A 26,231-nucleotide genomic window follows, 5' to 3' on the forward strand; every position below is an offset into this window, starting at 1 on the left:
GAACCGCGGCAACAGCAACATGCACGTTAACCGACAAAAAAATGGATGTGCTCGGGGGAGGAGGGGTGTGCGTGTTTTGTTGGGAGCGGGGGGCAGGAGGGGGATGGGGGGTGTGCGCACTGCTGAAACTGAGATAATTAACATTAGAAGGGGTAGTGGAAGATGCATACGCAGCTTGTGCAGTGACACCGCACTAAACAGTGTCGTAACAAAGAGCGCAATAAAAACCCATGTGTGATGCTAAAATTAGAAGCTTTCCTCTCTTTCATTTTTCAACTCAACAAGCTCCTTCGTCATCATTGCTTTTACCTATTTTTAGCCGTCTGCTACGCGCAGTCATATATCCCATAATAGTCGATGAACTAAACCGGATGTAACCTCTATTCATACGCGTTTTTCTGTTTTAATAAAACTAATGTATTTTATACAAAAACAAGCACACCACAGTACTGAATTATGTTAGAGTACAATCTTCAAGCTACTTGAAGGATTTTTATTCTTTTGCCGAGCTCAACATTTGATGGCACTACAATTCAGCGGACGGAAAGTTAAGTAGCAGTGAAAAGTCCCATGAAAACGACTAGCAGAAATGAATGCGATTTGTGCATTGTTGTGCCAAAGAATTTAATATTTGGTAACAATGGAAGAGACAGAACAAACATAAACATCAAATGCTGTAGCTATTGTCAGTGAACACCGCGAAATTGCTTAACCTGGGACTTTATTCGTTTGTTTTGCCTGGTTGTCCAGACCTTGAATATTTTGGAGAAGATCGCCTTTGAAGAGAAAAAGAGACGGAAATGTCTGGGCTTGGAGCACGCAGTCAAGTCCGAAAGGATACCAAAATGCGTATCAGGGCCTTTCCTGTAAGTCTGGTATTTGTGTTGTGGTAATGTTGTATCTGTGTTATAAGTAGAAAGTGTATACTACATGCAAAGTTAATCCAGTGGCTCGAGTAGCCACAGAAAAGGCAAGTCACAGTTGACACAGTTCTTGTTTTGCGATGTAAACATTGGCAATCAGCTGTTAACATTTCAAAAATCCCATTGGTAGGGCAGCAAATGTTTGATGTCTTTAGTCAGCAGGTGTTTTTGAGTGCAAGGACCCGAACTGTTACTGTTAAGTAAGGACAGTTGGCTTGATTTGGCTGTCAAGATATTGTGATGTATGCATTCAGGATGGGTAGGATGGCCATTGATATACCTGTTCAAGTTTCAACTGCCATATTATTTGTAAGAAGAGGTAAAAAAGAAGGCAGTTTAATCACATGACAGGAGAATTTATATGTTCTGTTTCAATCAATGCGAACTTCACATGCCAGTTGCAACTTGCATCTTGTAGTAAGGGGCTCAGAATGAACTGTGTCAGACTCAGAGTGTATCATTCAGATCATTTATTAGGAGCTAGATTCTTTTCTGAATGCTCTGGGACAGCCTGGAAAGTGGGATTGTAGTTAGCTGATCTAGCTATTGTGCCACTGTTACCTGGGGCTGGACTAGCTAGCACCACAGTATCGCTAGAAAGATGCACCCATGTAATGATGTATGGCAGACCATGGGTTAATGACTAAGTGATGGGTAAATCCTGTTGAGGGTCTGATCTCTGGTCAGTGCAGGGGCAATTCTGATTTCCTGGAACAAGTGAAACTCACTGAAAGCTGTAGATCACTTGGATTGAGGAACATAACTTTTAAAAACAGAACCCAAACTAAAGCCATAAGCACTCTCGTAATAATATTCATGAACACTAGTAGTACAAACTACAATTGCTAGGTTTTTGTTTTCCAAAATGTATCATCCACGTAGGACTGATTAATTTTTTAACATGGACATTTTTGATAGAATTGTAATTTTGCCCGAGTTGGTCATTGAAGTTATCTCCCTTCCCATGTAGACCACCACAGGTCCATCGAAGAAGAGGTTGCATCGACTTGGACATGTAACTTAAATCATAATCAACAGTGTGGCCATTTCCCCGCAGAGTGGGATTCTGTAAGTTTTACTGAATTCATTTTGTTAGCTGGCACCTGTGTAAAATGGGCCCAGTAGCCTAGTGGTTGAGGCGTCAGCCTTCCGTTTAAAGGGTTCAGGGTTCAAATCTCAGCTTCGTCCAGTGGAATCAGGTTGGACTTGGAGGATTTTCCAATATTCCAGGTCAGCTTATGTGCAGACCTGCTTATGTGTCTTATCCCCCTTTTTGTTTACACTCAAGCACAAGACCAAATACACACGGAAATGATCTTGTCGTCCATGTTTGGTGGGTTGCAGAAACACAAACATACTAAAAACGAAGACCGGAGTATGACTGTCTAAATCAGTAATTTGAGTAAATGGCGGGTGAAAACCATGCAAGTAAAGGTCTGCTTATGTAAAACACGTCTACATGGGAGTTGCAGTCCACAAACTCAGAAGAAGAAAACACCTATGTTGTTCACCTGTGCAGGCTTTATAGCTCACGCAACTGTTGCTTGGAACTTGAAAGGCTCCACTTAGCAGATGCTGGTTTTTTGTTGTCCAGGTGTCTTTCCGTGGTACCAAAAGTTTAAATGTACATGTATGCATGTATTGTAAAGTTCTTGTAACTCAATACATTGTAAGCTTGCTGTGACTCTATAAGCAGGATTCAGGCTTTGAATGAGGGAGAAAAGAAACACCCTGATGGAGTGTTTCTGATCAGATGTGATTATGTTATTTTAAACAGTTGCTGTAGCTGTGCAACAATACACACATTCAAAGTTTTAACATGTGATGTACTTTTCCAGATGACGATGGATGAAAAGTATGTGAACAACATCTGGGCTCTGCTAAAGAATGCCATCCAGGAAATCCAGAAAAAGAACAACAGTGGACTGAGCTTTGAAGAGCTGTATCGCAATGCCTACACCATGGTGCTACACAAACACGGCGAGAAGCTGTACACAGGCCTGCGTGAGGTCGTCACTGACCATCTGGTGCACAAAGTGAGTGCTTGATTCCCAGACAGGGATGCACCGTGCAGTGTTGTTCCCAGGCCTCCGTCTTCGGTCTTTTAGTTTTATGCATATGTTCTTGATCGTAATGTTCGGACCCCAAGCCGGTACTATGTCCGATTGTTTTGACACATTGGGTGTTTACTAACACAACAAGGTTTTGTGGCCAAGACAATTTGACCGATATATGTTTTGAAGCCATGTCCAACTGACCTAAATCCTTCCACAAACCTTGACCTTGAACAAGGAAAACTGAGTACATGCAATAGTGCATCTCACGATGACGCCTCAAATTCGATTACAAAAGTATACAATAAACAGTGCTGAAATTGCTTCATGCATACACTCACGAAGAGAGTGGAACAAACTTAATTACAATTTTTGTTCTGTTTATGCTGGATAAAACTGGGTACATGTTCGATTGGACACAGCCAGAAAACCAGCAGGCAATGCATACCTACCCAAAGCAAGATACATACATCATGGCTTTGAAGAGTAAACATTGTGTGTGTTGCAGGTTCGTGAGGATGTACTGTCAGCGTTGAACAACAACTTTCTGCAGACGCTCAACATGGCATGGAACGACCACCAGACCTCCATGGTCATGATCAGGGACATCCTCATGTACATGGTATGTGTCCGTCATTTTGCCATTCTCTTTTCTGGCCTCACTTTCTTGGATGCGATTCGGAAGGAACATATGTGTGGAGGTAGTCCAAAATATACACTTCAATCTTGGAGAGACATTAAATTGAAAACAATAGAGAATACACAGCAGGAACCAGTGTTTGACCGGTTCTCGATATGTCTTCATGAACAATTCATCAGAAGTGAGCGATGTTCAGCGCCTTACCAGCAGCTTTTCTTCGTCTCCACACTTTGTTCAATTAACTAGTATTTTAGTCATTCTTAACCATCCAAGGATCTATGTGTTTGGACCGGTGTCTGCGTCTTCTTCTCCTTTTCAATCGGATATAAGTTTTGAGTGTTTTTGCTATGCTGATCGCCGTCTACAAGTGTCTGTTTGCCGCGGCCTCTCTGTCGGCCATTGTGTTGACGCGGTGTGACAGTGACAGTAGGCCTGTCCACTCGACAGCCATGCTTGTGAACGTCGCTGAGTGTTGTGCAGTGGCACTGACCACCGGGCCCCGACCCTATGCGTCGCTACGGTTGTCTCCGGTTGTGCTTCAGCGGTGCCGACAGCTTGGAATAGTTCCTGGAAAAACGGTGAGAGGGGTACGGGCCGGTAGCAGACGACAGAAACACATTCCAGTCATTACGAGTGTTGCACAGGCGCCTGACAGTACCATGTGTTTTAACGATGGCATGCACTTGTATCAAAGACAATCTAAGCGTAACCTATCCAACATGATTCAGATAAACCAACCTGACATCACACACGTTCCAAAGACAATGAAAATAGAAACTATCGCATCCACAGGCACACGAGCCGTGGCACATAGCCAAAAATGTATTAACAGATCAAATCTAGTTAGTATCAAACGCACACTCCCCACAAAGCAGGGGGATGATTCCAAACACTTCAAGGTGTGCTACCTGAACGCCCAGTCGTGCCGCAACAAAACGACCGAGCTAGCGGACCTGATACACGATAGCCAAGCGGACTTAGTCTTCATAACAGAGACTTGGTTTAGAGAGGTCGGCGACGAGCCCCTGATGCAAGCGATGACTCCCCCGGGCTTCAACCTCCACTCCTGCCCACGTCTGACTGGCGCGGGTGGTGGTCTGGCCGTGCTCTATCGCACTTCATTGCGCGACTGCGTAGACATTTCGCTTGAACGGTTTGATTTTCTTTCGTTTGAACTGTGCAAGACTAAAATCCGTCATTGCAATCAAGACCTCACATTTCTTTGTGTATACCGCCCTCCCCCCAATAAAAAGAACAAACTATCTACTCCGCAGTTTTTGGCTGAGTTCACAGAGCTTTTAGACGAATACGCCAATTTGCACTGTAATCTTGTAGTTGTCGGAGACATCAACCTTCATTATGATTCACAGTCGGACTTGAACGCTAACACGCTGAAAACACTGCTCCCCACTCTCAACTTGTCCCAGCTGGTAGACAGGCCGACGCATCGTCGTGGACACACCCTTGACTGGGTGGTGGTCGGCGGGGACGTCGGCGTCTCAGACCTGATTGTGCAGGACATGCTGATCTCCGACCACTTCGTCATTTCTTTCAGCTTCGACCTTCAGAAGCCAGGCCCTGCCAGACGAGTCGTCACCTCGCGCAACATGAAGCGGATCGACATGGCAGCACTGAAGGATGACGTCAGAGCACTCCAGTTAGACAGACATGACCTCGTGTCCAGCTACAACAGCGACCTGCGCCGGATTCTGGACAAGCACGCCCCTCTCACCACACGCACAGTCACCGACAGACCCTCGGCACCTTGGCTTACGCCGGAGGTCTCCACAGCCAAGCAAGATCGGCGTCGTGCTGAGAGAGAGTGGAGGAAATCGGCTCTCACGGTCCACAGGCAAATCTTTACTTTTCACCGAGAGGCCGTCAAAGAGATGGTGGATAAGAACAGACACCAGTTTATTTCTCAGAAAATCGAGAACAGCACCTCCAGCAAAGAACTCTTTCTGATCACAGGGCAGCTCCTCGGTAAAGTTCAAAATAAAAAGCTACCAAACTCCGTCCCTCTTGATGACCTTCCAGATAAGTTTGGGGACTTTTTTGCCGAAAAAATCGAGAAGATCCGAGTCGAGCTTGATGCTGCTCCTGGGCATCCAGAGCATGCGCCATTTCACGGCGCCCACCTCACCGATTTTTCTCCTGTCACTAAAGAACAAGTGAAGAAGATCATTGAAAAAGCTCCACCCAAATCCTGTATTCTCGACCCAATTCCTTCAGAGCTATTAAATGAGTGTCTAGAGGAATTACTCCCTGTCATTACTGACATCATAAATCAATCCCTCACATCCGGTCAAGTACCCCCTTCTTTTAAGCATGCAGTAGTCACTCCCCTCCTGAAAAAAGCTAACCTTGACATCAACACTTTCAAGAACTACCGCCCTGTCTCCAATTTGCCTTTTGTTTCGAAAGTCCTTGAAAAAGTTGTTTTGGCCCAATTGTCAGAGCATCTCGCTAAGACAGGTACGGTTGAACCATTACAGTCCGCCTACCGCGCAGATCACAGCACTGAAACAGCCCTACTTAAGGTAGCGAATGATCTTCTCACTGCTTGTGACAGCGGCTCTGTTTCGCTTCTGGCCCTGTTGGACCTATCCGCAGCGTTCGACACCCTTGACCACGATATACTGCTGGCAAGGTTGAACACCACATTCGGCATAACAGGCACGGCTCTGGGGTGGTTCTGCTCCTACCTGACTGGACGCACTCAGGCTGTTGTGATCCAGAATAAGCACTCCGAGGACACCATATTAAAGTATGGTGTCCCACAAGGATCTGTGTTAGGCCCAGTGTTATTCACTATGTACATGCAGCCGTTAAGCAAAGTCATAAAGCACCACAATGTCCTGTACCACATGTTCGCAGACGACACTCAACTACAAAAATCCGCACACACCAAACAGTTTACAGAGTTAGTGCAGTCAATAGAATCATGCAGCGATTCCATCAAACAGTGGATGACAGTCAACAAGCTCAAGATGAATGATGATAAGACAGAGATCATGCCAGTTGGCAAACAATCAAAGTTAAAGCTTCTTTCAGAAACATCCAGTCTTACCCTTTCTGATACCACAGTCACATTCAGCACCAAAGTAAAAAACCTGGGTGTCCACCTTGACAGTAACCTGTCAATGGACGCCCACATCAACTCACTCTGCAGAACCGCCTTTCTTGAAATGCGGAGGATTAGCCAAATCAGACACCTTCTTTCCCTCGACGCAACCAAGACACTGGTTTCGGCTTTTATTTTGTCGAGACTGGATTACTGCAACTCGCTCCTAGCCGGCCTCCCAGACGCCAAGCTAGACCGCCTACAGCGCATCATGAACAATGCAGCACGTCTTGTGCTGCGCAAGCGCAAGCGCGACCATGTCACCCCTCTCCTCATGACCCTTCACTGGCTACCAATCAAAGCACGCATTACATATAAAATAGCTACCCTGTGTTACCGTAGCCTTCAAGACTCTGCCCCTTCTTACCTGTCTTCGCTCTTAAAGCCACACGTCCCCACACGCAACCTCAGATCCGCTGACGCAGGGCACCTTGTTGTCCCACGCGTCAAACTGAACGCTTTCGGCAAGCGCGCCTTTACCTACACAGCTCCCTCTATTTGGAACTCTCTGCCCATGTCTGTCCGCCTTTCTACCTCTCTCCCTTCCTTCAAGTCCTCTCTAAAAACACACCTCTTCCGGGAATACTTCAACCCCTAGCCTGTGCGAGTGATTCGATGTTGTCCGTGTGTGTGTTTGTGTGTGTGTGCGAGTGAGCGACACGAGTATATGCGAGTAATTGGTTGTGTGCACTGTTCAGTATTTGCCACATTAAGGAGAGGGGTCGCTTGCCATCGTAGCGCGCTGTGGGCCGGCTGGGGGCGGGTTGCTTGCGAGGGCTGTATTTTGTACATTGATTATTTGATACATGTATAATTATTAAATGCGTCTCCAGGAATATGTTTAGTTTAAATCTTGTGTCGATACTATTTAATTCTGCCTCGCTATTAGCCATTGAGTAAAACTGTTTTATCACCATTGCTTTATTGTTGTTAATTCGTCTCCAGAAATATGTTTTGTTTTAATCTTGTGTCGATACTATTTAACTCTGCCTCGTTATTAGCCATTGAGTATAACTGTTTTATCACCATTGTTTTATTGTTGTTCTTTGGCCATTTACGTTGAATGACTTGTTATACATTGACATTGATAGTTTTATTCTTCTTCTTCTTCGTCGTTCGCTAGATAGTTTTATTATAAGAACCTTTTTTTTTAATTCCTATTAACTCGATGTTCTTTAACTATGTTTGTAAATTGTTAGAGGATCTTTTAGTAGAAGTGTTTAACTGTCGAAGCTGCTTTTACCTAAGAGACCGACTGTATATTGTGCTGTTGTACTTGTCAGACTTGATTGTACCAAGTCCTTCACATGTTGTAATGCGCTTAGAGCCAAATATTTTTGTTTTTTGTAAGGGATAGGCGCAATATAAATACACTTTATTATTATTATTATTATTAAGTTAATAGCTGTTAGTAATTCATCTGTTAATACCTGTTAATAATTTAGCTGTTAATAATTCAGGACTTCTCGGAGAGTCAGTGTACCTGTTTGTCCTGTTTTAGTTTTAACCACACAAAAACTTGCGCGTCATTTTATGATGCAGTAGTCCCTACACTGGACTGCCCCCTGATATAGCCATGCCTCAGATATTTGTAGCTCTATGTTTTAATAAAGTCCAACCTGTTTATAATGACCACCCAAAGGGACCGCCCAAAAGTGGTCGCCGTAGACAGGGGGTTGCTTTGGAAAGGTGAATGTATAGAAGAAAAACTCACCTGGGAACCTGGTCGTTGTGGGCAGGTGGTCGCTTTTGAGAGGTGGTCGCAGAGGCAGGTTCGACTGTACTTATACATCTACAAAGTTGTGTTGCCTCAGCAGTTGAACCAAACAAAAGGTGTATAACTGTGTCATTTTGCATTTTTCAGGACCGAGTGTACGTGCAGCAAAACAACGTGGACAACGTGTACAATCTGGGGCTGATCATCTTCCGCGACCAGGTTGTGCGACATCCAACCATCCGCGACCACCTGCGTGCCACGCTCCTCGACATGGTGGCCAAGGAGAGACGAGGAGAGGTGGTGGACAGGTAGGTTGTTGTGTGTGCTGTCGACTTGATGTGTTGTTTGTTCATCCAAGATTTACCCTGTCATATCTAGAAGAATTGCCTTCTTTCTGTGCATTTAGTCCTGAGTTTCAGTGCATTCTTTCCAAGGAGATTTTGACTCGTGTGGACTTGTACCAGATTTCCTTTTCCGAATTAATGTGTTCAGGAAGCAAACTAGTTAAGACCAAGTTCTTGTCAAAGGAGGAATTCTTTGCACGTAAAGTTGATGTGAACACATTGGTAATTATGTTAGGAGGGTGTTTTTACCTCTGCATAGTTATAGACTGGTATTCATAAGGCTGGTGAGATTTTTTCACACCTCAGTTTTTTGGTGATGATGTAAGGCTGTGATCATTGGCCATTCTTTGTTGTTGGTGCAGGGCCGAGGTCCACGAGACAGTTACCAAGCGGGTGGGAACCAGCCGCTGTGTTGGATTGGTTGAAATTGAGATTGTGATTTCAACGAATTAGACGCCGCGGTTTGTTCTCTCCTGTTTGGGTGGTACCCACTTGTGTTTTGTGTGCCTCAGCCCTGGTGCCTATAGGGGGTTAGGAACTGTACATACACTGTTTTTCAATGCTGCTGATTGCTGTTTTGCAGGGGAGCAGTGAAGAACGCTTGTCAGATGCTGATGATCCTGGGCATCGACTCGCGCTCTGTCTATGAGGAAGACTTTGAGAAACCCTTCCTGGACCAGTCTGCTGAGTTCTATAGGGTCAGTACATTCATGTTCACCCAGCTTGCTGACATGTCTTGCTCTCTGTCTGCATCAATTTGCTTGCTCTGTCAAGCCTCAAATTACTTGGACGCAGTTTACTTCACGAAATCTACTTTGCAAAGCTGATTGCATGATGCTTAGTCACTGAATTTTCGCTACAAAGATTTCGCAAAGCCTTCGCGATGTCAACTTCAGGCTCAATTAAGAACCGCCTTGTTCGGCGAGAGATTTATTTCTCAGAGTCAACTTTGTGTGCAGACTCTCCTCGGTGTCCGAACACCCCCGTGTGTACACGCAAGCACAAGACCAAGTGCGCACGAAAAAGATCCTGTAATCCATGTCAGAGTTCGGTGGGTTATAGAAACACGAAAATACCCAGCATGCTTCCTACGAAAGCGGCGTATGGCTGCCTAAATGGCGGGGTAAAAAACGGTCATACACGTAAAATTCCACTCGTGCAAAAAACACAAGTGTACGTGGGAGTTTCAGCCCACGAACGCAGAAGAAGAAGAAGAACCGCCTTGAAACTAAGTTATTTACTTACTGTCGCTGCTGTGTTTAGTTTGAAAATTTGTCAAAACGGTGGAGTGTATTTATGGTTTATATGTGTGTCAAATGTTATGAAAACTGAGCCAGTGAGAGAATCATGAATCATTTCGTCTTTGTGCAAAAAAGCTTTCTGTTTGAGCCTGATGTTCAGAGTGCGTGCTGCAAATAGAATGATTTCTGTTAGCACTACAAATGTATGCCTGTGGTTTATAGAATGAATTGTGAGTTGCACTTTGAGGGAATCATTGCCTGCAAAATAACAGTGTGTTTGCAAACAGATTAACACTCCCTTCTGTTTGTGTGTGTGTACCGTATTTGACGGATTACAAGACGCACCGTTTTATAAGCCGCACCCCCGACTTTTTAAAAAAAAATTGGGACGAGCCACGTATAGGCCGCGTCACTATATTAGCCGCTGTAGAAAAAGATATAATCAGATCGTGTCAATCAATCAAAACAACCAGGCAAACGAAAGTACGGTATTTGGCGAAATCGGCTCCGAGAATAAACAAGTGAAACAAAGAAGAAAAGTGAAAAAATTTGAAGAAAAATATCACACACACAATTTGTAACCAACACACACATGTAGTCTCGCCCGGAATAAGCTTTTTTGGGATGATTTACGACTTTTGCGCACATTTCGAGCAGACGAAAACACAACATGGCGGCTCTCGCTCCTCCGTTTCCGTTTTTCCGTTTGTATGGCCATGTTGTTTTTGATGCGTGCATGCCTGGTTTTCTCCTGTAGATGGGTGTCGGCACAGGAGGTCTGCCCGCTGTCCTCAGCCAACATGCTCCGTCTTCATGGCAGCTCAAATTTTTTATCGAGGTTCTCTCCTCTAGATCCGCCGTGTTTCGCCTAGGGGCTTGTGCTGCCTAGTTGATAGGGTCACCTCGTAGAGGATGTGGTCATAGACCACGCACGGTCGGTCTTGGGATAGGGAAACGTTATGCTTGTCCGGAGGGATTACGCCACAATGGCCACCTCACAAAGACCCAGGGTCCTAGACTAGGGAGGTCCAAGGGGGAGCACCGGAAGGGCTACCCCTCTACCCGCACCTCCAACACAATCCCTTCCCCTGGTAGCTTCATCCCCAAGGAGGAAACAGAGCTACCTGCAACACCCCACGCTCCTCCAACTATCGCAAGACACAAAAAAAACGAAATCTCGCGCGCGCGAGATCCTGATACATCAGGTGTTTCTCTGTACGCTATCTTGTCACGACGACTTGTTGACAAACGAAGATTCGCGAAAGAAAGAGAAAAGCGCCGAGTCTTGAGTGGAGAGCTAATAAAGTACCGGTAATCGCTAATCGAGCGAAATGAAAATCCGCGGCGACTTCCATTAGGTGAATGCTATTCAAGTTTAGGTAACGTTTTAGCCGCATCTTTTTATAAGCCGCAATTGGATTTTTTTTTTTAAAGTCGCGGCTTGTAGTCCGTCAAATACGGTATGTGCGTGATGATGTTGTTTCAAGTGCATTGTGTCTGATATACAGCTGAAGAGTCAGAAGTTCCTAGCGGAGATTAACACTCCTTTCTGTTTGTGTGTGTGTATGTGCGTGATGTTGTTGTTTCAAGTACATTGTGTCTGATGTACAGCTGGAGAGTGAGAAGTTCCTGACAGAGATTAATACTCCTTTCTGTGTGTGTGTGTGTGTATGTGCGTGATGTTGTTGTTTCAAGTGCAATATGTCTGATGTACAGCTGGAGAGTCAAAAGTTCCTGGCGGAGAACAGCGCGTCAGTGTACATCAAGAAAGTGGAGGCCAGAATCAACGAAGAAGCCGAGAGAGCCACACATTATCTGGACAAGTCTACAGAGGACCCTGTTGTCAGGGTAAGTGCTGGCAGCTTTCTTCGTTTTGCATTTCTCTATGTTTGTTTATTTCTATCTTTTTTTTCTCTCCCCTTTCCCCTCCCTCTCTATCTCTTGCAAAACTCCCTGCATGGTTATACAATGCACCATCCATCTCATTGGCTTTTTTCAGTCCTTATCTGTCTTTGATCCCCTCTGTCTCTCTCATCTTGTTTTCTTAACTGTCATTCTTCCAACTTATGTCTCTCTCTCCAGCTCTTTATCTATCCTGTCATCAGACATGAGATCATTAAATATATATCCCTGAAAGCAGGTAGGCCAACCTCTCCTCCCAGTGGTGCAAAATCTGGGCATCTCAAGAATGATCCCTGGAGCTGTGAAAACGCTGGAAATCCACCAAGTGGCAGAAAAATGGTCAAACCTGTCTAGTTCCCTTGTCTTTGTCCTGTTCCTATTTCTCTCTGCTGATAACTTTCTTGGTCCTGTTCTGCCATTCTGCCCTTTGTCTTTTTCTCCTTCATCTCTCTGTCTTTTGTATCATCTCTGTGGTGGTCCTATCCTGCCTATAGCCAGTCTCTGGGATTCAAGCCCTTGGCATTCAGTAGAATTGGTTGTGTCAATCACTGTTTCTTGACTTTTTGTTGCAGGTGTTAGAAGAGGAGTTAATTAGCAAACACATGAAGACCATAGTTGAGGTGAGTGCTCACTGAATGCTTGGATGGTTTTTAAGGTCAGAAGTGGCACGTAATTTTGTGTCCGAAATCGTTGACGTGTTTTGAGTTCTCAGAATTTGTAGGTACTTTGAACACCCTGGAATCACTGTATGATGTGTATTTTGTCAATTTCATTCTCATTTTTGCAATAAAGTGATGGCTTTTAAACTCTTGAACTGTAAGGATTTCGCACACTTTTAAGTCTTCACCTTATGTTGATTTCTAATTAACAGGGGTAATGAATCATAACATGACTTCCAATTAAACCGTATGCTTATTTTTTATTTATCGATCGCTTTATCTATCGATATTTATTTTCAGTCAAGGATGATCTGGAAGATATTTGATAGTTTGTTTTGTTAGGCATCTGCCTTCTCTGGCTACACATGTGTTGCTTTGTGCAAGAGAGTATAGAGTCTGTCTGTGTGGATTTTTGTATATGAACTTCTCCCACAATGTAAGTTTCTCTGTTTTAGATGGAGAATTCTGGTGTCGTCCACATGTTAGAAAACAACAAAACAGACGGTGAGTTTGTTGGTGGTGTTTTGAGTTTAAATATTTTTGACCACTTCAGCAGTTGTCAAATGAAAGACCGGTTGGTAATTTCATTTCCGGTATTATGCAGTCATGGGAATTGTCCGCTGAAAGGCACATTTCTGCCAAATTATTTTTGTTCCGCCGAAAAAGCAAAAGTGTCCGCCAAAAAAATAAATGGGGGAGGGAAAAATGGTTCTGAAAACTGAATTTGATGGCAAACTTGGAGCTCAGATGACACCAAATTGCACAATTTGGTGCTTTGGAGAACAATTTTTTCGGGGGAGGTGGGGATCAAGAAGAGACATCTTGGTTTGTTTAATGTGAGTGTCGTTTGTCTTTATTAACACAGTCGGTAAGTGATGCACTCTGTTTCATTTTACCTGCAATGACATTATTATTGCCCCTCCACAGACCTGGCGTGCATGTACAAGCTGTTCTTCCGTGTGAACAACGGCCTGCGCACCATGTGCCATTGTATCAGTCAGTACTTGAGGGAGCAGGGCCGAGCTCTAGTCATCGAGGAGGCAGAGGAAGGGAAGAACGCCATCACATATGTACAGGTAGGATTAAAAAGTGTTAATAGACGAATTGTGACAATAACTCTGTTGTGTTTGTATGGATAGGGGAAGAGTGACCTTTTCTTGCAAAACCTTGTACAAACATTGGAGGGGCCAATCACTAACGAGGGGTGTGTCAAAACCTTGTACAAACATTGGAGGGGCCAATCACTAACGAGGGGTGTGTCAAAACCTTGTACAAACATTGGAGGGGCCAATCACTAATGAGGGGTGTGTTAAAAAAACACATGCTCCTTTCCACGTGTTTCCGACACACCCCTCGTTAGTGATTGGCTCCTCTAATGTTTGTCAGAGGTTTTGCAAGAAAAGGCCATCAGCCTTTTCACAACCCATACAAAGCCGACAGTTATTTGTGAAAATCATCTATTCTCATGAAGTGTTCGTAACATTCACTGTCCTCTGTTTCATAGTTCTTTATATTTGGTGTCAATTAAATGTCATCCGTTTGAACGTTTATGTGTCTGTATATTTGATGGCGGTGTAGAAAATGACTGTCAGTTGTTTTAATGTTCTTTATGTTTGGTGTCGGCTTCATGTCTTCCATTTTAATGTGTGTGTATAGTTGATGGCACTGCCAGTGTATCTAATTGACACGTGTGCTGTGACTGATAGAACTTTAGCAGCGGCAGAAAAGTGATTTTACTTACTTGTTGTGCAGAACCTTCTGGATCTGAACGACCGGTTCAACCACTTCCTGCACGAGTCCTTCAACGAGGACAAGCAGTTTAAGCAGATGATCTCCAGCGGCTTTGAGTTTTTCATCAACCTCAACTCCAAGTCTCCCGAGTACCTCTCACTCTTCATTGACGACAAGCTGAAAAAGGGGGTCAAGGGGGTGAGCGTACCTTTATAATGATTTGTTTGGAAGGTAGATAAATGTGTGGTCAATGTGAGCATATCTTTATAATGATTTGTTTGGAAGGTAGATAAATGTGTGGTCAATGTGAGCATATCTTTATAATGATTTGTTTGGAAGGTAGATAAATGTGTGGTCAATGTGAGCATATCTTTATAATGATTTGTTTGGAAGGTAGATAAATGTGTGGTCAATGTGAGCATATCTTTATAATGATTTGTTTGGAAGGTAGATAAATGTGTGGTCAATGTGAGCATATCTTTATAATGATTTGTTTGGAAGGTAGATAAATGTGTGGTCAATGTGAGCATATCTTTATAATGATTTGTTTGGAAGGTAGATAAATGTGTGGTCAATGTGAGTACAACGGAGGGGAGGGGAGGGGAGAGAAACGATCATGGATGAACTTTTTCTGTTTTCATTACTGGAAAAATGCTGCCTTTTTTCCTGTACGTGTGAATTGCAGTACTTTTGACCCATCTTTCCGTCTATTTCTCTTTCACTTCACTTGTCTTTTTCTGACATGGATGTGTCTGCACATGTATATTTGACTGCTTGTTTATTTACACCAGGAAAGTATTGTAAGGGAGAAAATGTGGTTGTTGTCAGACAGAAAGATTGACTACATGACAGCAGAGTGTCATTGTAGTTATCCGTCGTTCACATGACATAAAATCTTTTTTCTGTCCCTTCCGCCAGATGTCGGAGCAAGAGATTGAGGTGGTGCTTGACAAAAGCATGGTGCTGTTCCGCTACCTGCAAGAGAAGGACGTGTTTGAGCGATACTACAAGCAGCACCTCGCTCGAAGGCTGCTTCTCAACAAGAGCGGCTCTGATGATTCAGAGAAGAACATGATCTCAAAGCTCAAGGTACAGTCTTCCATTTACAAATAATCTGGGTTGTGTCGTGGGTGTGTGCATGCGTGGGTGTGTGTTTGAGTGTGTGTGTGTGCAGGTGTGGGTGTGTGCAGGTGTGGGTGTGTGTTTGAGTGTGTGCATGTGTGGGTGTGTGTGTGTGCAGGTGTGGGTGTGTGTTTGAGTGTGTGCAGGTGTGTGTGTGTGCAGGTGTGGGTGTGTGCATGCGTAGGTGTGTGTTTGAGTGTGTGCAGGTGTGGGTGTGTGTGTGTTTGAGTGAGTGCAGGTGTGGATGTGTGTGTGTTTGAGTGTGTGCAGGTGTGGATGTGTGTGTGTTTGAGTGTGTGCAGGTGTGGATGTGTGTGTGTTTGAGTGAGTGCAGGTGTGGATGTGTGTGTGTTTGAGTGTGTGCAGGTGTGGATGTGTGTGTGTTTGAGTGTGTGCAGGTGTGGGTGTGTGTTTGAGTGTGTGCAGGTGTGGGTGTGTGTGTGTTTGAGTAGGTGTGGGTGTGTGTGTGTTTGAGTGTGTGCAGGTGTGGATGTGTGTGTGTTTGAGTGTGTGCAGGTGTGGGTGTGTGTGTGTTTGAGTGTGTGCAGGTGTGGGTGTGTGTGTGTTTGAGTGTGTGCAGGTGTGGGTGTGTGTGTGTTTGAGTGTGTGCAGGTGTGGGTGTGTGTGTGTTTGAGTGGGTGTGGGTGTGTGTGTGTTTGAGTGTGTGGGTGTGTGTGTGTTTGAGTGTGTGCAGGTGTGGGTGTGTGTGTGTTTGAGTGTGTGCAGGTGTGGATGTGTGTGTGTGTTTGAATGTGTGCAGGTGTGGATGTGTGTTTGAGTGTGTGCAGGTGTGGATGTGTGTGTGTGTTTGAATGTGTGCAGGTGTGGGTGTGTGTGTGTTTGAGTGTGAGCAGGTGTGGGTGTTTGAGTGTGTGTATGCGTGGGTGTGTGTTTGAGTGTGTGCAGGTGTGTTTGAGTGTGTGCAGGTGTGTTTGAGTGTGTGCAGGTGTGGGTGTGTGTGTGTTTGAGTGTGTACAGGTGTGTGTGTGTGTTTGAGTGTGTGTGGGTGTTTGAGTGTGTGCAGGTGTGGATGTGTGTGTGTTTGAGTGTGGATGTGTGTGTGTGTTTGAGTGAGTGCAGGTGTGGATGTGTGTGTGTGTTTGAGTGTGTGCAGGTGTGGATGTGTGTGTGTGTTTGAGTGTGTGCATGCGTGGGTGTGTGTTTGAGTGTGTGCAGGTGTGTGTGAGTGTGCAGGTGTGTGTGTGTGCAGGTGTGGGTGTGTGTGTGTTTGAGTGTGTACAGGTGTGTGTGTGTGTTTGAGTGTGTGTGGATGTGTTTGAGTGTGTGCAGGTGTGTGTGTGTTTGAGTGTGTGTGGATGTGCGTGTGTTTGAGTGTGTGTTTGAGTGTGTGCAGGTGTGGATGTGTGTGTGTGTTTGAGTGAGTGCAGGTGTGGATGTGTGTGTGTGTTTGAGTGTGTGCAGGTGTGGATGTGTGTGTGTTTGAGTGTGTGCAGGTGTGTGTGTGTGTGCAGGTGTGGGTGTGTGCAGGTGTGGGTGTGTGTTTGAGTGTGTGCAGGTGTGTGTGTGTGTGTGTTTGAGTGTGTGCAGGTGTTTGAGTGTGTGCAGGTGTGGGTGTGGGTTTGAGTGTGTGTGGGTGTGTGTTTGAGTGTGTGCAGGTGTGGGTGTGTGTGTGTTTGGGTGTGTGGAGAATGATGTGAATTGATGATTTGAATGCTTTCAGACGGAGTGTGGCTGCCAATTCACATCCAAGCTGGAAGGAATGTTCAAGGACATGACTGTGTCCAGTGGCATCAACGATGAGTTCAAGGCTTTTGTGCAGCAAGCCCAGGTATCTTGGTGGATATTGTGTGTGTATGAGGTTTTATGTGTGTGCATGTGCGTGCATGCATATGTGTGTGTTTCTGTGGTGTTCCTTTTGCCTATGAATCATGAAGGCAATGGAGGCTGAAACTCAAAAAGGACAAATATAAATTGTTTAGAAATAAAGAGAGAAGAAGAACGTGAATATGTTGCCAATAAGACTTCTGTTACCATGTTCTATGTTATCCCGAAAATAAGCTGCATGACCCTGGATTGATAGATCAGAACTTTTAAACACTTTTGTCAGAATCTTCAGGACACTACAAAGCTATCAGGCTTGGTCAGTGATGGAAGAGGCAAGTGAAAAGGTACGTTCGTTGGAATACTACCCAAGAATATATAAGACTCTTAATTTAGAATTCTGATATATTCTAATTAAGAATTGCAGTGTTGTTCTCAGGCCTTCATGCAATACCTGATGCATACGCATTACTCTGACCCCTGGCCAGTCGACCGTCCGATTGTTATGCGTGTAGGTCTTCTGACCATCCATTTTTGTACTAAACAAACAGTCAGAGCATTTGGACCTGTGCTATGTTCAGCTGACAAATTGTTCTGTGTGTCTGGGAACAACAGTAAAGTTGAGTATGTGACGGGCAGGTGATGCTGAGTGGGGTGTAACAAGTGTTTGTGACGGGCATGTGATGCTGAGTGGGGTGTAACAAGTGTTTGTGACGGGCATGTGATGCTGAGTGGGGTGTAACGAGCATTTGTGACGGGCAGGTGATGCCGAGTGGGGTGTAACGAGTGTTTGTGACGGGCAGGAGATGCTGAGTGGGGTGTAACGAGTGTTTGTGACGGGCAGGTGATGCCGAGTGGGGGGTAACGAGTGTTTATGACGGGCAGGTGATCCTGATAGGGGTGTATTAAGTGTTTGTGACAGGCAGGTGATGCTGATAGGTGTGTAACAAGTGTTTGTGACGGGCAGGTGATGCTGAGTGGGGTGTAACAAGTGTTTGTGACAGGCAGGTGATGCTGAGTGGGGTGTAACAAGTGTTTGTGACGGGCAGGTGATGCTGAGTGGGGTGTAACAAGTGTTTGTGACGGGCAGGTGATGCTGATAGGGGTGTATTAAGTGTTTGTGATGGGCAGGTGATGCTGAGTGGGGTGTATTAAGTGTTTGTGATGGGCAGGTGATGCTGAGTGGGGTGTAACGAGTGTTTGTGACGGGCAGGTGATGCTGAGTAGGGTGCAACGAGTGTTTGTGACGGGCAGGTTATGCTGAGTGGGGTGGACCTGACAGTGAGAGTGGGGTGTAACAAGTGTTTGTGACGGGCAGGTGATGCTGAGTGGGGTAGACCTGACAGTGAGAGTGGGGTTTAACAAGTGTTTGTGACGGGCAGGTGATGCTGATTGGGGTGTACCTGACAGTGAGAGTGGGGTGTAACAAGTGTTTGTGACGGGCAAGTGATGCTGATAGGGGTGTAACAAGTGTTTGTGACGGGCAGGTGATGCTGAGTGGGGTAGACCTGACAGTGAGAGTGGGGTGTAACGAGTGTTTGTGACGGGCAGGTGATGCTGAGTGGGGTGGACCTGACAGTGAGAGTGGTGTGTAACGAGTGTTTGTGACGGGCAGGTGATGCTGAGTGGGGTGGACCTGACAGTGAGAGTGGGGTGTAACGAGTGTTTGTGACGGGCAGGTGATGCTGAGTGGGGTAGACCTGACAGTGAGAGTGTGGTGTAACGAGTGTTTGTGACGTGCGGGTGATTCTGAGTGGGGTGGACCTGACAGTGAGAGTGGGGTGTAACAAGTGTTTGTGACGGGCAGGTGATGCTGAGTGGGGTAGACCTGACAGTGAGAGTGGGGTGTAACGAGTGTTTGTGACGGGCAGGTGATGCTGAGTGGGGTGGACCTGACTGTGAGAGTAGGGTGTAACAAGTGTTTGTGACGGGCAGGTGATGCTGAGTGGGGTGGACCTGACAGTGAGAGTGGGGTGTAACGAGTGTTTGTGACGGGCAGGTGATGCTGAGTGGGGTAGACCTGACAGTGAGAGTGGGGTGTAACGAGTGTTTGTGACGCGCAGGTGATGCTGATTGGGGTGTACCTGACAGTGAGAGTGGGGTGTAACAAGTGTTTGTGACGGGCAAGTGATGCTGAGTGGGGTAGACCTGACAGTGAGAGTGGGGTGTAACAAGTGTTTGTGACGGGCATGTGATGCTGAGTGGGGTGGACCTGACAGTGAGAGTGGGGTGTAACAAGTGTTTGTGACGGGCAGGTGATGCTGAGTGGGGTGGACCTGACAGTGAGAGTGCTGACCACAGGCTACTGGCCCACGCAGTCCGCCACCCCCATCAACATCCCCCTCGACCCTCGCACAGCCTTCGAGGCCTTCCGCAGGTCTGTGTAACAGTCATCACAGTAATAGTTCTCATGTTTTACAGGATTTACACTGCTACTGTGCAAGAGGAAGTTACCAAACGATTAGGAAACAGCAGCGGGATCGGATTGGTTGAATTTGAGGTTTGTTTGTGATTTCAACTAATCCGACCCCGCGGTTGGCTACAGCCCTGTTGCCAGTTTTTTTGTGCACATCAGCCATAAAAGCAAAGCATCATCCCGTTAGTCTTACGAGTTGTGAGTGCATGTTTTTCCCCATGTCAAAAGAAAGGCATTGGTGTGTTGTTTCATTTTACTTTGACTGATTATTGGATTCGGGTGGCTAGCTGTAGGTTGAGCTATTCTTCTTGTCTTTTTAGGTGATACTGGTTCTGGAAACTGTTTTCACTATTGCTACTGTCACTGACAGGGTATCTATTTTGCAAGCTTATTGTGTGAAGAATTTTATTTTGTTTACTGCACCATGAAATACTTTTCAAACAGAGCTTAACGTTTGTTAGTTTGATTTGGCTGTTGGTGACTAGAAACACTCGGCCAAAGCGAGCAATCGAGAGTGAAGGAGGTACACTTTGTGAAGGAAGCATGCTTTGCTGGTCACAGGTTCTACTTGGCAAAACACAGCGGTCGGCAGCTGACCTTGCAGCCTCACCTTGGCTCAGCCGATCTCCATGCAGCTTTTTTTGGCCCCAAGCGCGATGACGCTAACGACAGTGGTGCGGCCAGCTCCTCCAAGCCAGCGGGTCCCAGGAAGCACATTTTGCAAGTGTCCACCTATCAGATGTGCATTCTCCTGCTCTTCAACAACAGAGACAAGTTTACCTATGAGGTGGGTACACATTTGTCTTATTTTGTAGGTTTTCTAATTTTTTAACGAGGAGGTTATGGGGAAAATTTCAATTTTAAGTCAATTACCGATTTAATGAAAAGTGAAGTTGTTTGTCTTTGTGTTTGAAACGTTCCATTGTAGGTTGATTTGTGGCTCAGTATTTGTACTTGCGGTTCTGTACTTTGTCGGAAGTAATGAACTAGATTTGGGCTTCTTAACAGTTGTGTGAATGATGTGAATTGTACGAAATATACAGAGGAGGGAACCGTGCGTGCCTTCTGTCTGTGTATTCTGAAACTTCAAAGGAAGCCAATCCTTAGTTTGTATGGATTGTTTACCATCTCCTGTAATTTACTTTTGTCTCTTGATCAACTTTATTTTCTGCCACTTTCACCTCTCTAAACACACACCATCACAACTAGCTGAAAAGAAATCTCTGTCTGTCAGGCAGGAGAGGTGGCAATTCTTTTCTCATCAGCTGTCCAGTAGAAAGATTCGGGGATGTCAGTGAAATGCGACATGAGCTTAGCTGTATTTGTTGAGGTGGTCGTGTGTCATGTACCGGTTGTTACACATGTTACAGGAGATCAAGACAGCGACAGACATGTCTCATTAGATTAGCTGTATCTGTTGAGGTGGCAGTGTGTCATGTACTGGTTGTTACACATGTTGCAGGAGATCAAGACAGAGACAGACATGTCTCATTAGATTAGCTGTATCTGTTGAGGTGGCAGTGTGTCATGTACCGGTTGTTACACATGTTGCAGGAGATCAAGACAGCGACAGACATGTCTCATTAGATTAGCTGTATCTGTTGAGGTGGCAGTGAGTCATGTACTGGTTGTTACACATGTTACAGGAGATCAAGACAGCGACACACATGTCTCATTAGATTAGCTGTATCGGTTGAGGTGGCAGTGTGTCATGTACTGGTTGTTACACATGTTGCAGGAGATCAAGACAGAGACAGACATGTCTCATTAGATTAGCTGTATCTGTTGAGGTGGCAGTGAGTCATGTACCGGTTGTTACACATGTTTCAGGAGATCAAAGCAGAGACAGACATGTCTCATTAGCTGTATCTGTTGAGGTGGCAGTGTGTCATGTACCGGTTGTTACACATGTTACAGGAGATCAAGACAGAGACAGACATGCCAGACAGAGAGTTGATACGAGCACTCCAGTCATTGGCTGTTGGCAAGCTAGCTCAGCGAGTACTTCACAAGGAACCCAAAACTAAAGAAATAGGTAAGGTTGATTTCTTGAAAAATGCATGACTTGTGTGGAAGGGGCTGTGTTGGTTTAACCAAAGCCAGAGCCAGGTTGGCTTTCATTGACATGGCTAGACATGTTCGCGTTCATTGTCATGGTTTGTACGACCCTTGAGAATCTTGGCATATACTTCTGAAAAGTTCAAATCTCCTGCGGACTGGATGTGAGCCAAAAGTATGCATCTCTGCTTAAATTATAGCGTACAGACAATGGTGGAAAATATGGCATTTTTCTGTGCAAAAAAAACCCCATGCAATGATTGTGGCCTGCCTATATATATGCTAGGGTTGTGTATTGGTGTTTGCTGTATATTTTTAAATATAGGCTTGAATCATCCGTTTGCTTTTGCTTTGCAGAGCCTGAACATGTTTTCACAGTCAATGATCAGTTCACGTCCAAACTCATCAGAGTCAAGATACAAATGGGTAAGTTTTGTTGTTGTAGTTATTTCTTCTTTGTGCTGTCATATTTTGTTTCTTCACATTATTGTGCAGATCTCTTCACTTTAAACAATTTTAATGCCTTTGTATGATGGATTTTAAAAAATATGAGAAAACATCTTGCGCAGCTGAATAAAAAGTTCATCTGACAAAGTCTTAATGACAGCCTCGTTGACCCTTCAGTTGATCAAAGTCGATTGTAACCTCTGTGTGTGTGTGTGTGTGTGTGTGTGTGTGTGTATGTGTGTGTGTGTGCCTATCTGTCTGTCTGTCTCAGTTTCTTTCTGTCTGTTGTTAAATGTTTGAACACTCATTGCAAAATGAATAAAGCTAGGAATGCACTAACAACACTAAGCCACAAGTCCAAAACAGACACACTGCTATCTTTTCTACAAAACTAGAACTCCTTTTGCTGAAACCTACTCTCAGTAGTTTTATGATCAACAAATCTGCCGCTATTTTTCTATGAAAAGGATATTCTTGTTCCCTCACAATAAAGACAACAGAAGTCTGGTATTGGCATTTTACAGTACTTTTTGAATGGAGACGTTTTATTATTTTGTGGTTTGATCTTCTGTGTTGCAGTGGCGTCCAACAAGGGAGAGGCAGAACCAGAAAGGAAGGAAACAAGAAACAAAGTTGATGAAGATCGCAAACATGAATATCCTTTTGTGCTTTCACCAGAACAAATTCATTCATTATGTACGCCCCATCTCCTGTCGTTTTTGTTGCATTATGCTGTCTGTCCTTCTGCTCTACTGTCTTTCTGTTTAACAAGAACTAAAAACCAAATCGTAATATGCTACAATAAAATGAAGATGAAAGTTGCTTCTTCATTTCAATGGTCATTATTCTCTCAGGAGCCAGGAGATCGCATAACTCTCACTCACTCTATTGCATATGTTGTATGCATTTAGAGCTCTTAGTTCCATTTGTTTCTCTGATTATAGTATGCTACTTTATGTACTTGAACACTCTGTGCAAGCTGTATATCCAGCAACAGTTTAATGGTTACAGTTGATCGTCAGTACAAACTACAGGAATGAAATAATGGAATGCCAGTGGCTTTTAGTTTATAATGCCTGAACATTGCTTACTTCACTTGTCAATCAATCAATCAATCAATATGAGGCTTATATCACGCGTATTGTATTCCGTGAGTACAGTTCTAAGCGCAGGGATTTTTTTTTTTTTTTAATTTTTATTTTATGCAATTTATATTGCGCACATATTCAAGGCGCAGGGATTTATTTATGCCGTGTGAGATGGAATTTTTTTACACAATACATCACGCATTCACATCGGCCAGCAGATCGCAGCCATTTTGGCGCGTATCCTACTTTTCACGGCCTATTATTCCAAGTCACACGGGTATTTTGGTGGACATTTTTATCAATGCCTATACAATTTTGTCAGGAAAGACCCTTTTGTCAATCGTGGGATCTTTAACGTGCACACCCCAATGTAGTGTTGTGATGTTGTGTGTGTGAAGTATGACCATTGTCAGAAAGATCATATTTTGGCCTTGACTCCATGTCACGATCGAAGCTGCCATCGTCCGCATCATGAAAGCCAGAAAGAAGCTACAGCACAACGTCCTGGTCACAGAGGTAAAGGATGAGTCTGTGTGTGGGTGTGTGTATTTGGTGGGTGTGTGTGTGTATGTGTGTGTGTGGATTTGTTGGGTGGGTAGATTTGTTAGAGAGAGAGAGGGAATGCTTGTGTGTATGGAAGAGAGAGAGAGAGAGAGAGAGAGAGAGAGAGAGAGAGAGAGAGAGAGAGAGAGAGAGAGAATGCTTGTGTGTATGGAAGAGAGAGAGATGGGTAATAAGTGAGAGAGAGAATGATGTGTGTGTGTGAAAGAGGTACAGAGAGAGGGAGACTGAGAAATACGACTGCAATACAAGTATAAAATAAATAAAAACTACTTGCAGACATTCTTTTGAGGATGACAGTTGTTGATGAAATGTGTTCAGGTGACAGAGATGTTGAAGCCCCGGTTCCTTCCCAGCCCAGTTGTCATCAAGAAGCGAATCGAGGGCTTAATAGAGCGAGAGTACTTAGCGCGCTCACAAGAAGACAGGTCAGTAAAACAACAAACAAAAAACCAACACAATCACATACATGTAAGCATACACATTTGCACACACAAGCAATGATACACACACAGTTACTTACAAGACAGAGACGGACTGACACACAGACGGGCACATGATACACACACAGTTACTTACAAGACAGAGACGGACTGACACACAGACGGGCACATGATACACACACAGTTACTGACAAGACAGAGACGGACTGACACACAGACGGGCACATGATACACACACAGTTACTTACCACACAGAGACGGACTGACACACAGACGGGCACATGATACACACACAGTTACTTACAAGACAGAGACGGACTGACACACAGACGGGCACATGATACACACACAGTTACTTACAAGACAGAGACGGACTGACACACAGACGGGCACATGATACACACACAGTTACTTACAAGACAGAGACGGACTGACACACAGACGGGCACATGATACACACACAGTTACTTACAAGACAGAGACGGACTGACACACAGACGGGCACATGATACAGACACAGTTACTTACAAGACAGACGGACTGACACACAGACGGGCACATGATACACACACAGTTACTGACAAGACAGAGACGGACTGACACACAGACGGGCACATGATACACACACAGTTACTTACAAGACAGAGACGGACTGACACACAGACGGACACATGATACACACACAGTTACTTACAAGACAGACGGACTGACACACAGACGGGCACATGATACACACACAGTTACTGACAAGACAGAGACGGACTGACACACAGACGGGCACATGATACACACACAGTTACTGACAAGACAGAGACGGACTGACACACAGACGGACTGACACACAGACGGGCACATGATACACACACAGTTACTGACAAGACAGAGACGGACTGACACACAGACGGACTGACACACAGACGGGCACATGATACACACACAGTTACTTACAAGACAGACGGACTGACACACAGACGGGCACATGATACACACACAGTTACTTACAAGACAGAGACGGACTGACACACAGACGGGCACATGATACACACACAGTTACTTACAAGACAGAGACGGACTGACACACAGACGGGCACATGCACGTGCACACTCATTCATCAATTGTAATGACTAGACACGACAGCATGTTTACATTTCTACATTCATCATAACGTGTATGCTTTGAACTGCATATTCTCAAAGTGAGAGACGTTACTTTTTTTCAAAATTTTGAAGGGAAGCAAGTTCAGTGTTTGTGAAAATATTTTGCAAGAACATCTGTATATTTTGGTGTCTTTTTAAGAGGCTAGCTCAGGTGTTTCCTCAGACTTTAAGATCTTTTAACTAGCAAGGCATATTTTTAAACCCATCAGTTTGCAGTGTGAACTTAACTTTTTTTCTTTTTGTTACAGAAAAATCTACACATATGTAGCTTAAAGCCAGCATCTGTATCAGCGGCGGCTTTACACACCCGGAGCAGGGAGGAACATTTGGGGAGAGGGAGATTGGGGTGGGGGGGGGGGGTGGGATTTGTGGGGGCAGGGAGATGGGGGTGGGAGAGAGATACAAGGTGTATGTCCCTGGGGTTTTGTTTCGGAGTCTGTACTATGTGTGTTGGATGCTGTACCGAACTGAACTGTACTGTACTCCCACTGTACTGTACTCTCTTCTTTTTAGCTCACACCGTTCTTGAGTGAACTTTGCATGTGCTGTAGAAAGTTGCGATTTGTGCTTGAAAGGGGGAAAAGACGTTTTGGTTTGGAGGGGTCAGGGGGGTTTAGGACACGAAAGGGGGGATCTTTAGATATGAGTACAGGGTGCTGGGGTTGAGTGAGCTGGGTGCGAGGTAAAAAGTGAATCCTCTGATATGCAAGTCAATTGAACTTTTCTCCCTGTCTGTGTGAGATTTCAGCTTTTCTTTGCGAGTTCTTGTGTGGAGCAAGTATACATGTACCACACATCAGCTGTCACTAATATTTTTTGAT

At 44.7% G+C, this 26,231-nt stretch overlaps 1 protein-coding gene across 1 annotated transcript; it reads left to right on the plus strand.

Annotated features, from left to right (window-relative positions):
• Nucleotides 1–545: 545 nt before the first annotated feature.
• LOC138946241 (cullin-3-like) lies at nucleotides 546–25,745 on the plus strand. The gene is made up of 20 exons (XM_070317779.1): nucleotides 546–866; nucleotides 2,762–2,959; nucleotides 3,486–3,599; nucleotides 8,606–8,766; nucleotides 9,386–9,500; nucleotides 11,760–11,891; nucleotides 12,518–12,565; nucleotides 13,060–13,108; nucleotides 13,532–13,680; nucleotides 14,357–14,533; nucleotides 15,254–15,424; nucleotides 17,139–17,246; nucleotides 19,495–19,616; nucleotides 20,217–20,442; nucleotides 21,573–21,690; nucleotides 22,071–22,139; nucleotides 22,740–22,815; nucleotides 23,695–23,764; nucleotides 24,131–24,237; nucleotides 25,659–25,745. Exons 1-20 carry the CDS (start codon nucleotides 801–803, stop codon nucleotides 25,681–25,683), a joined length of 2,301 nt encoding a protein of 766 aa, XP_070173880.1. The 5' UTR covers nucleotides 546–800; the 3' UTR covers nucleotides 25,684–25,745.
• Nucleotides 25,746–26,231: the final 486 nt, after the last annotated feature.

The sequence above is a fragment of the Littorina saxatilis genome, linkage group LG13, assembly GCF_037325665.1.
Source record: "Littorina saxatilis isolate snail1 linkage group LG13, US_GU_Lsax_2.0, whole genome shotgun sequence".
Lineage (NCBI taxonomy): Eukaryota > Metazoa > Mollusca > Gastropoda > Littorinimorpha > Littorinidae > Littorina > Littorina saxatilis.

Coding starts and splice junctions, on each gene's coding strand:
- LOC138946241 (XM_070317779.1), top strand. CDS start 801: ATGTCTGGGCTTGGAGCACGCAGTCAAGTCCGAAAGGATACCAAAATG. Junction 14,534..15,253: donor TGAAAAAGGGGGTCAAGGGG/GTGAGCGTACCT, acceptor CCCTTCCGCCAG/ATGTCGGAGCAAGAGATTGA. Junction 17,247..19,494: donor CTTTTGTGCAGCAAGCCCAG/GTATCTTGGTGG, acceptor TGTGACGGGCAG/GTGATGCTGAGTGGGGTGGA.